Here is a 12,905-nt window from a genome sequence, read left to right on the forward strand (position 1 = left end):
TTTCCTTATCCGTTGCCTTAGTCACTTCTTCCCTCTCTTTCTTCTTTCCTTTATTGTTTGTTTCATTTAATATGTTGTTTTCAGTTGGTGAATTTTGTCCGTTCCTTTCTTGTCCATTATTTGTCTCTCTTATCTTGGATGTGTTGTTTTGTTTGATTCTTTCTTCCATCATTTGTTCTAAGTTATTATCTTTCATAAGTTTAAGAAGGCCTTCTATTATTTCTTCCTTTGCTTTATCACTGATTTCTTTAATTGTGCTTTGTACGTGATTTGTATACTTACTTTCTAAATCTTCTTGTTTTTGTATTTTATAGTGTTCGTGTTTGGTTTTTTCCTTTTGCATGTCTGTTCTATTATCTGCCGTGCTTTTATGTCTGCTGTTTTTCTGATTTAGTGTTTTCCACTTTTCAATTTCTCTCTCTACCGGCCAGTTCAGTTTTTCCCAATATTCTGTTTTTTTTCCACTTTTTTCAGAGAGGGGAAATTGTCTTTAAATCCTAGTCTGTTATCCTGTATGTATTCATTTTCTAGTTCGTACGGGCTAAGTCTTTTTAGGTTTTCTTTGGCTGTTTTATAAGAAACGTTCTTATAAGCCATTATCTTTTTAATGATGTTGTCTCTCTAGAAATTTTCGCAGTCTTTTGGTGCACTTACATGTTCCCCTCCGCAGTTAACACACCTCGGAGTGTTATTGCATTTGCCATGGAATTCATCCCCGCATCTTAGACATCTTTTGTTTTTGTTCTTGCATATCTTTTGTATATGGCTGAATTTAAAGCAATTGAAATATTGTGTCACTGCTTCAATGTAGGATTCCACCTTTATCCATACATGTCCGAAACCCAGCAATAACCTGGAAGGTAGCGAATCACCTCTCATTGTTATTAGGATTGTGTTACTATCAATCCATTCTGTTTTTCCATCTTTTGTCCTTCTTTTTTTTAGGCGTTCTAACGTAAAACTACCCTGATTGGGCATCAGTTGTGACTCTAACTGTTCTAACGTGACATACCACTCATGTATAACACCTCTCCTGATCTTTTTCCTTTTCAGTATATATACTTGAAATTTGTCTTGATTTACTTTTGCTTTCCGTATGCCATTGTTTGCACTTTCTTTATTATTGTATGTGATTTCAGCTTTTGTAAAGCCCACCATTCTAATCGCTTCGATTCTCTCTCCTATTCTCATTAGGAAATTGCATATCTTTATCAGATTAGACTTTTTATATTTTGAGACTATATTTTCTTTCAGTTCTACTGTGATTGTATATTCTCCGCTTTCATTTGTTTCGTCGTAAAATTCTGTTTCCGCTGTATATATGTTGTCTTGTGAAGGACCTACCTCTATTACCTTTTTTCGTGTTTTGATCTCCTCCTTATTTTGTTCAATCATTGTCATTTCGTTCTTTTGGTATGATTTCTTCGTTTACGTTCCTTTTGATCTTTTTCGTTTTCTCCTTTCGGGATTTCTCTTCTTCCATGTCTTGATTTGCATCTTCTGTTTTTTTTATCTTTATATTGTTGCTTATGTTACTCTTGGTTTTCTCTTTTCTTTTGTCTTTTATTTCTTCCATCTCAATGGAAGGTTTGGTATCTCCACTAGGTTTGGTATCGTACCATTCTATCCTGGAGCCTATTTCATTTTCATCTTCTTTCTTTTCTTCCTTGCCTTCTCTTCCATAGCTTTTATAGATTTCTTTATCAACCAGTTTTTATATTTCCTTTCCACGTGTTTATGTTTATAACCTTGGTTTTACTTTGGTCTTTAAGGTTATCTTTTTCACTACGTTATCCACTCACTTATACCCTTCCTTTACTGATTTTCGGATTTTCACACTTCATCTTCTATATTTATTTATTTAAGAATTACTTTTTTTAAATAATTTATACCTTTTCATTAATGAAAATTCGCCACACACGTGCGATTAGCGAGCCATCCATCTTCTCCTTGCTTGTTGAAAAATAAATGTCACGGCGCTATGTGCAACGTCACATTGGAAACACCCTGTATGTAACTGTTGGAAAAGACAGTTTTATTTTGTTATATGCGTGAGGTCTCTCTAGGTTCTTTTGTTCCATGTTTCCTGTTCCGGTGTGTGCGTTATGGCGTGAGCAAGCGTACCCACGTGCTGCGCACAAGTAATATAGTTTATACTAAATTAATTCTACATGTACATCCTTAAACATGTACTAAAACAGTATTATTATCAAACACTCTTAATGAATACAACGTAGTCTCTTACTACCTGTTCTAACTAAATTCCACTGTCTTGCCAGACCGGCAATCGAATAACAATAGTAACTACAGTAATGTTGCGGACGAGAGCCGCTCTCGGGTCTGGTCGCGACTCTCGTCCGCGACTGGTAGTCGATTCGGCTTCCTTTGCTCTCGGTCGCCGAGATAACTGGTACATGACCGGAGAAGCAAAAAAAAGGGTCTCGCTCGAGCTCGATGCCCGAAATCAATGAGGTCAGAAAAGACAATTTAATAGGAAAAATTGAAGTTCCTTATTTGCAAACAGATTTTCACGCAAGTAACACCAATCGATTCCTTGTGCTCTCCCGATAAAAATGATATCAAATACGACATGATTCCTATTATTTATAATAAAGATATTTAAATAATAAAGGTTGGAACCCTGCGACGGTTACGGAGAATCGTCAAAGTTACTTTTCTATCAGTTCTTTACGAGCTAAAAATGACAGTAAATGAAGATTTGGCTAACAGAATTTATGTATATTATATTTAATCGATGTCGGAAAGAAGATATTAAAAATAAAAAAATAAAAATTTCTAAACATTTAAAACGGAACTTATATACTTTTTGTGTTACGCTTTCATTTTCTTAATAATTTCAGTCATTAAATAATTAAACAGCGCTCGGGACTGGTCGTGCTTAAAATCGACTACCACTCACGGACGAGAGTCGCGCCCGGGTCTGTTTACATAACGTGATGAGCATGACCTTTCGTTCTACAAACCAAGTTTTATGTATCTTTGTTAAAAATAATTGGAATCATGTCGTGTTTGACATCATTTTAATCGGGAGAGCACAAGGAATCGATTGGTGTTACTTGCGTGAAAATCCGTTTGCGAATAAGAAACTTCAATTTTTCCTATTTATATCCCTAATGTTGTCGTTGTTTTTTATGATGTCCTTGTTCTCGGGCGTCGAGCTCGAACGCGATGGTTCCAAGAATTGGTTTCTCGGCGGCACGTATCAAACGAGGTAGTGGGGATAAACCACAGCTCTTGTCCGTGTAGACGAAACGGCTCTCGTCCGCAACATTACTGTACTAGGGCTAATTGATTCCGCCTTCTTACCGCGGGACTTTTTTCATCTCTATGTTAGGAAGCAAGTTGCGGTATGTTCCAAAAGTGTTGTAAAAATATCGTGTTACTTTTTTTTGCGAAACTTCTCCCAGGAAACAGTTTTGAGATATTCTCATAATAAGTTACGTGATTCGACTCTTGATGCAGATGTACCTTAATCCAGACATAAGCATTCGCGGAATTCAATTACTATAGAGCTTCAATAGCAAAATGGAGGACAGTTGCAATCATGAGAGTCGGAGTGTTTGTGTGTGTATTGTAAATACACGGCTTCTATATTCATAGAGTCAACTTCTCATCAGGAAGTCTTTCATCGAGAAGGATTTGATGTTTGTAAATGCGTTTACGAGTGCCACTGTTAAAAATACCTGTATAGGAGGAAATTCTTTCTAATTATTTCTTTCATAGATATTAATAAATGTAAATAAATGTATTAAAAAATGACAACGAATTTTAAAATAATTTTTTAATTAAAACACTTTACATTTACAACTGTTTAGGCAACGACTACAGAATATTGTAGAAAGTGATTCTATGGACTTGGACTTGCATCCTAATAATTATGAAGACAAAGCATACCAGAATGTCAGGAAGTGCATAATATTACATAAACATATAATTAAGTTAGTATTGTTTTTAAGTCTTCTATCGTGTACGTATATGTTTTCCTTATGTATGATTGTCTGGAATTTTTGTTATAAAAAATATAACGATACCTTTCATTTCTTTTTTCAATATCAAAGTTTTGCTAGAACAGTCGAAGATGCAAATACGACTTCTTACTTCTTCCAATTAGGATTCAATATGTTGGGTGTAAGCTTTACTGAATACCAGGTTAGTTTAGCTTAGATGGGAAAATATTTGCAATTTATTTTTGTTTAAGATATTTACATACTTATCAGTTATTTCTTTTATCAATAGGCAGTCGCAAATCTTCAGAACCCTGGTACGTCTCTCAGATTCGCTTCGTTCACAATTTGTTTATTAAGCGTTCTCTTTATTCTAAGTTGGCCAGGACAACAATTATCGGATTACGCTGAACGCATCTCTGAATATACGTAAGAATTTCAAATTTGTATAATTTAAGAACAATTGATGAACAAACCGTATTTTTTCTGTGTTTCTTTTTTTTTAATGATCAACATATAGTTATACTCAAAGTATGTACAGTATGTATCGGAAAATATAACACTTTTGGATGGCAGATTCTGTATTCAAAGACAATAAATGATCAAATTCGTGCACATAAATTAATAAATGTGAAGGAAACCCCTTCTTTACCGACCGTGTCGCTGGCGATCATTTGTTTTTTTTTCTTCGTAACCTCTCGAGGACCAATGCCAGTTGAGACGCCACGTGTTTTGCAACGTTTAATAAATCCTAACTTATTAAACCGGTGTTTCGTGATTTATACCTGCGCTATCCAACAATAAATAAATAATTATTTATTTATTTACGGGCAAAGTCACAATAGTGCACAAATATAATATAAGGATGAAAAAAACAACGTATTCAAAGTAAAAATACAAAAATTACGTATGTTACGAATTCTAAAGATTTTAAGTTCATTTCTGAATGATGTGACATCAGTCGAGAAGAGGTCTAAAACCATAAAATATGAATTTGCAGTAATGCATAATCGAGGTATCAGATCGAAATGAATTAGTGAGCTTCGGAATAAGGGAGCATAGAAGTTTATCAGGTCAAGGTGGTGGGAGCTCTTAATAACGAAGTGAACTCACTCGCAGCGGTGTCGTAAATTCAATCAAAGTATAAATTTAACTGAACTTACTTATGAGCAGGTAGAGCCGCGCTCTGCTGCTGTTGTAGCTGCTGCTGCTGCAGCAGCCGCATCGAGGTTTCCACCGCGATGTCAACTGCTGCGCGCGTCAATTCGTCCAGGGTTGGCCTCGTGGGTCGGGGTGGTTGCCGGGGGCGGCCGCTGCCAGTCGTGGGCCTTGCTTTTTCCCTTGGCGACGTTGTCGACGCGGTAGTACGGCGCCGTCTTTCTTCCCGCGACTTGGGTCCCGGCTGGCTGGATGGCCTCCTGCCCTTGGGTCCTTCCCCAGCAGGGGCGGCTCGGATCGTCGGCTCCTGTGGTGTCGGCTGGGGCGCGACCACTGGCCTTCAGAGCAGCGACGTCAGTCGCTGCTGCTTGTCCCAGCGCAGGACGTAGCGGCCCCCGGGGACGGCACACCGGCACCGCCTGGTCGTGCGGGGGATGTGCCCCGGCACCCGCAACTCCTGGGCCCCCATGACCAGCATCCATTGCTGCTCCTTTGGACTCGCCGGCTCCTCCGGTGTGGCTGAGGGGATGTCGGCCTGCAGCGCCTGTTCCCCGATCTTCAGGCAACGGTCGAACGTTGCCGAAATTTCTGAGTTCAAGCCGGCGTGGGAACGTTGAGTCGCTGTCACGTCACTTTCCATGGCTTTATCTGTACTGATTCGGCCGTCACGACGCTCCCAGCCGATTTCGGCGGCGTCCGCGATTTCGCGGGGGCGCCTTTTCCCTTGGAGAGATAGAGACGGAAATACTTCGTCTCCCCTCCCAAGCGGCTTAAGGGTCAAGGAAGAGGGGGGTTCCGATCGTTCGATTTTCTTCTAGAACAATCGGTCTCACCTTGGTTTCTCCCCGTTTTTTGCCGAAATTCTTTAGCGGTGTTTATTTTGCCTGCTCGACCTCGGCGACGGTCGTCGTAGCGGGCTCATCCACGGGTAACCTACACATCCTTGTAATTGGGCGTGTGTAAGTTGACTTCGCTGTACGTACTTTTACCACACGTACATTTCCGTCTTTCCCCGGGAATACCTCCTCAATTCTTCCCATCTCCCACTGATTGGGGGGAAGAAGAGGATTCTGCACTAGCACCAGATCCCCTGGTTGCTGTTGCAGTTGGGTGGCGTGCCACTTGTAGCGATTTTGGAGGTGCGTGAGACAATCGCGCGTCCAATGCCTCCACAGTTGCTCGTGGAATTTCTGAATCGCTCTCCAACGCGATAATCGCGAGAGTTTTTCATTTTCCACGGACTGCAGCGGAATCGCATTTAGTGGTTCACCTGTCAGGAAATGACCAGACGTAAGAGGCGCATAGTCGTCTGGGTCGTCACTCAGGGGAGCGATCGGTCGCGAGTTAAGGCTCGCTTCGATCTTGCACAGCAACGTCGGCATTTCCTCTCCCGTTGGTGTGAACTCGCCCAACGTGCGTTTCAAATGGTGTTTCACAGATTTCACGCTGGCCTCCTGCATTCCAAGTGTGGGGCGCTGGGTGGATTGAACCGCCACTGAATGTCCATAGCACCGCATTTATTATGCGTATCTGCTGCAGAAAATATCGCACGACAGTGCTTTTGTAATTCTCGATCGGCACCGACGAAATTGGTTCCATTGTCACTGAAAATGCAGGACGGGATTCCTCGTCGTGCAACAAACCGATCGAGTGCGGCTAAGAACGTGCTCGTCGTGTAGTCATGGACAAGCTCGATATGGACAGCCCTTGTAACGTAACAAACGAACACCGCGATGTACGCTTTGTGAGCTGTTTTTCCTCGGCCTGCGGAGTCGCGGACACGGTAAGGTCCCGCGTAATCCACTCCACAATTGTCGAATGCTCTTGACGGGCGGCTGCACTCCGGGGTCAGATGCTGCATTATTTGCGTGGACGTGTTGCCTCGCCACCTTACGCATCGCATGCATTTGTTGACCACGGTTTTCGCCGCATTTCGACAGCCGAGAATCCAATAATTTTGCCTTACAGTGTGCAAGGTCAACTGCAAGCCCCCATGTAACGTATCTACGTGGCACTGCCTAATTATTAATGTAGAAACATAATGTTTAGGCAGTATTATCGGGTGCTTGGTTTCCCATGCAAGCGTCGCATTCTCCAGTCTTCCACCGACTCGCAGGACGTCCTTATCGTCGAGGAACGGGTTGAGACTTTTCAAGGGAGACTTCACAGGAATACTGCGATGATTTTTTAAGCATCGGTATTCCTCTGCGAAATATGAGTCCTGTATATGGCATGCGAGGCGCTCAGCTGCGTTACGCATTTCTGACGCCTCGATTACTTGACCGGCGTGTGACCTTTGATTGACGCGCGACGGTCTTCGCCAACGAAGGCAGTACGCCGTTACGCGTAACAGTTTTCTCGATGATTGAAATCGGAACAGAAAATCCCATTCCGGCTTCGGAGTTGCTACGTGTGCATGCGCTAAGCGCTTGCCTTCATCGGGCTCAACGGAAGCGGGTATGGCGGGCCATTGCGCTTCCGCTTCGTTCAGCCAAGCCGGTCCAAATGTCCATAGGTTCGACTACAGAAATTCTGCCGCGTCAATCCTACGCGAATTCAAATCCGCGGGGTTCGAACGGGTCGGCACATAACGCCATTCCGCGTTCAGGACGGCCGTTTGGATTTTTCACACTCCGTTAGCTACTATAACCTTCTAGGTCGATGGGTGTTTTTTCAGCCAAGCGAGAGCGATCGTTGAGTCTGTCTAACAGACTACGCGATCTATCTTCATTGCAAGTGAGTCTTTCACGTGCAAGATTAGCTCGGCGACCAGTACGGCCCCGTTCAATTCAAGAATTGGGATCGACTGTGCTTTTATTGGAGTGGTTTTATTGTCTGTCGTCGTCACTCGTAAATAAGTGGCGGCCGAATAGGCTGCGAGTGATGCGTCACAAAATCCGTGTCGTTCCACAGAAATCGTGTCAGCTCCATATCAGATCCATCGGGGAATTTTCCATTTGTTTAATCGGCTCCAATCCGCACAAATGTGTTCCACATTCCGCGAAAACGTGCTCATCCCACTGGATTTTTTCCAGCCATTGGGACTGCATTAAGGTTTTCGCACGAATCACGACTGGAGAAAGCCAGCCGAGAGGGTCGTATGTTGGAATCGCTTAGAATAAGAGATCCAACGGAGGTCCGGATAAGGTGAGAGTGAGGGTATATGAAAGAACCAGATACACAATTTTAATCTTTGTCGGCCCTTAAAAGGGCTTTTGAGCGACTTTTATTTTGACTTTAGAGATGTGTGTCTGTGGGAGTTGTGGGGCTGCTTCGGTCCTCGGCGTCGAGCTCCTGGTGGAGGTGGAGCGGAGGGCCTGATGGTCTTGGGAACGCCGGTACTTCCTTCAGCGACGTTGGCGTCTGAAAAAAAAGAAACGCGGCGGAACCACAGCGGTAAGCGAGAGTGTAAATCAAGCTGTATCGAAGATTCCCGACTCCAGGCTTCGCTCACAAGCCTATGTGGAGGGGATAGCAATACCTTGCCTGTAACACGAAGGTAATGCAGTGGACTGTATTATCGACTCTTCTTCTGGTGTGAAGAAGAAGTCGATAAGCGAGTGGCTTGAGAGGAGGAGGGACCTCTTCTCTTCGCCTTGCACCTTATAGAAAGGCTCGTTTCGTACGAATCCCGATAACTTGGGGATTCGCGAGCGGAGGGACACGCTATAACTAGCGACTGCTAGTCCTGGAAGCTGAGGACGGCCAGAGGCTCCACGACTCCGTTCACCTCACCGTGTGCTTCTATTCGTCACAGGGGGGTTGCTACTAAACGGGTGGTAGAGCGCGAGTAACGTAGAGGTGATAAGCACTTACATTTACTCTGTCTGGATGTACCCGTCAACCTGTGCTCCTGAGCAGTGGTCTCGATGCTCTTCTGACGGTAAGGAAACTCAGAAAATCGTGACAATCACCGATTTCAAGAGTACATTAACTCGCCAAGAAATCTCTTCTCTGCAAGGTGATTCGTCTGTCATGCGTATAATACGTGATAGCCGAACAGACGAATAGATCAGGCCGCAAGAGAAATTGATCAGACAGGTAGAATTTTAGCGCTTCGAGTACTTCGAGCGTTTTGGAGAAACCAAGTTCTTATCGAAGTAGGCTCGAAATGGCTATAATGCTGCTGATTTATTGCTACCTGTCGAAAGACTGGCGCAAAACTGACAGCGAGACTCGCGCGTGTCTCCGCGAATGCGCGGAATACGCTGATCAGCCGCTATGCGTCGCTCGCTTATCGTATTTTATCTTTATCCTATGTTCGACAGTTCCTCTCTCTCTCTCTCCCAGGCTCCGACGTCCCCACTCGACGTCGGGCCTGAAATTCGAACAGCTAACACAGATCGTTCACCTGTTCGAGTTCTACTGTAATAATTAAAAACGAGTCATACTTCAAATTCACCGTGTTTGTTATTAGTCACAGGTGCACTGTGTAGGTATTAAGGGAGCAGACTCAAGTAACAGATCAAAGATATTGATTTCTTTTTTAATGCATAAAATAGTGCTTTTGCATCTCAAGAATGTGGTATAAATACCTATATCAGACCGAAATTTTAAGTCGTTTCAGAAAGACGACTCTCGCTTGGAATATTGTCTTTTCTAAAACGAATACCTTAAACTCGATTTTTTCAAAACCGTCTTTTTAAAATTGGCGTGCAGCATAACTCAAAACATAATTAATCGATTAAGCTAATCCAAAGCATACTTAAACATAACTATAAGTTCCTCATCTTATGAACCTACGTGATTCATGATATTAATTATTCAAACTATACTATATTTATTGCACAAATAAAATAAAAATTTTATGGAAAGATCATTTCTTTGCTTTCAGAGTCGTGTATTATCATTAATGTTGTATCTTTTTTTAACAAAATTTAGGTTCATACGATGTGCAATTCTGTGACGATAAAAACTTCGTTTGATTTTCTCTTCTAGATCACATTAAAAAAATGCTAAACTGTACACCGATCAACGCCGTCGACGGAAAGGTCCATACGGAATAACATTTACTACTTAACAAACAAAAAAAAAAAAAATTGTAATAAGAAAAAGCATTTATATCTTGAAATGTTAGAGAATATGTATGAAAATACCGACAACTTTCATCAGGGTTTTATGTTATAAAGAAATTGCCGAAAATCACTTTAATTTTTACGTTTTATTGGAGTCTTCCCGCGTAAGATTCTTCTGAAAGAAGCTTTTTTCTTTTTAACACGTTACTACATTAACAGTCTACTTAAATATTTGTCTCATTGATATACGTGAGCTATTCTCCGTTTTCAAACATAATGCTAACTTTAATTGCATTATTACAATTTTGTAGGCCGTTTGAAGCCACCTAACAACTCCAAAAATATTTCAACGTATACTTGTTATACCCTGTATAATTTTAAATATAAATTTTCTCCGAAATTTGACTAACAATGAACCCAGCTATTCATTCCTGAGTAAATAAGAAAACATATTGTTGATAACCATAATACAGAATGGCAGATACATGAAACTTCTACCATTTGCATACAGTCATATTTTGCAATAAGAAGTGAAACACATTGTGTAAAGCTAATTGTACGATTCGTCAACACATATACATTATTAATAGGTGTATATGTCAATAAAAACAGAATAAAATGAAAATATTTATTTCCAGAACAAGCGGCAAATGGTATCAAACTTCTATCAGGACTAGAAAGCTTTTAGGCATTATGTTATTAAAAAGTCGGACACCTCTTGAATTAACAGCTTTGGGACTCTACACTTTAAATATAGAAAATTTCAGTTCGGTAAGATTTAGTTTTGCTTTTTATAATATTGTAAGTTATTGTTTATTACTATTGGCACTGCTATTATTACAACAAAAAAATAGTCGTATTACATAATTATGAATAATTATCTTGTGCGAATGTTTCCGGATCTTATGCAGATGATGAGTGATAATATCATTCTAGTTTTGTCATTAAATTGTTAATTGTTATAAGTTTAAGTCGATGTAATTTTTAATTATAACAACGTTTGTGTACTATGGGGAGCTGGTAAGTTAATATGTTGAAGAAGAATAAGTGTGACTGGTTATGTCAGGCATGTCCACAGATTCACTCCTCATACCAATCGCAACACGCGACTTGAATCGCGACGCAAAGAACCAAAGGGGGAGACAATCTGTCAACATAGAGCAGCCATGTTCAAATATCTCCGCGAACACCTGAAAATGCCCGAAGTCGCTCGCGAACAGGGTTGTCATCGGGGCGCTTCCACGGTTACCCTACTCCTCATGCCGTGCTTGCAGGGCACCCCTTCGCTTACCCCACTCTTACCACGGATACTTCCCAAGACCGAATAGGATAAGCTAACGCGTGTCGTCCTAATTCCAGAGAAGTGTATTTTTATGTAAGTTAGATTCGTTTAGGAAAGGTAGGCTATGAGGTGTTGTTCAATACAGAAATTTGAATGACAATCTGTTTTAATAAAATAAATTCATCCTTGTAATGTTAAATAAATATTATTACGTTTCTGAGGAGCCGCCGACGGCTCCCCGCGCGCACTACAATCCCGAACGCGTCGCGGCATTGCAATTAGTTCAACACTTTAACACAGTTTGTTTATTTACAATCAGTCGGGTGGGCATTACTAATATTAGGTATAACTAATCTTATGTGAAAGATTCGTATTTCAGAGTGCGGTATATTCTCTCTGACAGCTGTCAGAATTCTGTCTGACAGCTGTTCCTCGAACGTCTTCCTATTCTTCGTTGCGAGCGTAGCAGGCCATGGAGATGTACCCGGTGCTCGCAACAATATAAAAGAAACACGAACTGAGGGTTAGAAAACGACGTTATTATAGTGCTCTTAATAATTTTTTGCGACATAAACGAAATGTTATAATTATGCAATTTACAAGAGTAATATACTATACGTTTAAGAATAAATTTATTTATAGGAGTATTATAATACAACTTGTACAAAACTGTTTACGGAAGTATTATCATACAATATGTACAAAATTATTGTTGCAAGCACCGGGTATATGAGCAGTGCCTACTGCGCTCGCAACAGGAATAAGAAGAAGACGGCAGAAGGATCGATCAGAGACAGAATTCTGACAGCTGTCAGGAAGCGAACACCACGATTTAAAATACGAGTCGTTTATATAAGATCAATTATACCTAAGATTAGTAATACTACGATTAGTAATAGTAATTGTAAATAAACAAACTGTGATACAGTGTGGAATTAATTACAATGCCGCGACGCGTTCGAGATTGCAGTGCGCGCGGGGAGCCGCCGGCGGCTCCCCAAAAGCGCAACATTATTTACAGAAGTATTACATATGATACAATATGTACAAAGTTATTTACACAAGTTATTTTCTCCCCTCAGTTTCAGGTTCGTATCGGTGGAAAAAATGGGGATACAGCGAAGGGATGCTCCACCAGGCACAGCTGAGGAGTAGGGAGATCAAGAGATCCTCGACGGCATGCCTGCTCGCGAGTAGGGGTGTCGGCAAACTCAAATATTCGAGCAGCTCGAAATCCGAATTGAGTCAAGTGCTCAGTTTCCGAGCCGAGTAAAAAGAGAGAGCGGCTCGGAAGAAGTGAGCGGTTGTAATGAATTCAATCGTTCAGCTTTCGATCAGCGCGGCCGAGCTGGCGAACACGGCGAGAGCAATCGCTACGCGTTTTTGTATTTGTGCACCGTCACTAGTCGGCCGGGAGCTCGCTGTCCGCGAGCTCTTTGATTGGTCGATATTTTTCGTTAATAACTCGTTAACAAAACTTCAGAG

At 41.4% G+C, this 12,905-nt stretch overlaps 1 protein-coding gene across 1 annotated transcript in view; it reads left to right on the forward strand.

Annotated features, from left to right (window-relative positions):
* The window catches only part of LOC143180584 (odorant receptor 13a), a 61,755-nt gene extending 50,423 nt beyond the window's left edge, over positions 1 to 11,332 (forward strand). Inside the window, exons 5-11 of the mRNA XM_076380422.1 lie at positions 3,837 to 3,959; positions 4,080 to 4,170; positions 4,258 to 4,394; positions 10,777 to 10,939; positions 10,993 to 11,056; positions 11,111 to 11,158; positions 11,205 to 11,332. Of these exons, the coding sequence (XP_076236537.1) occupies positions 3,837 to 3,959; positions 4,080 to 4,170; positions 4,258 to 4,394; positions 10,777 to 10,939; positions 10,993 to 11,056; positions 11,111 to 11,158; positions 11,205 to 11,332 (754 nt within the window). The remainder of the gene's footprint in view (positions 1 to 3,836; positions 3,960 to 4,079; positions 4,171 to 4,257; positions 4,395 to 10,776; positions 10,940 to 10,992; positions 11,057 to 11,110; positions 11,159 to 11,204) is intronic.
* Positions 11,333 to 12,905: the final 1,573 nt, after the last annotated feature.

This window comes from Calliopsis andreniformis, chromosome 1, assembly GCF_051401765.1.
Source record: "Calliopsis andreniformis isolate RMS-2024a chromosome 1, iyCalAndr_principal, whole genome shotgun sequence".
NCBI classification, from domain to species: Eukaryota; Metazoa; Arthropoda; class Insecta; order Hymenoptera; family Andrenidae; genus Calliopsis; species Calliopsis andreniformis.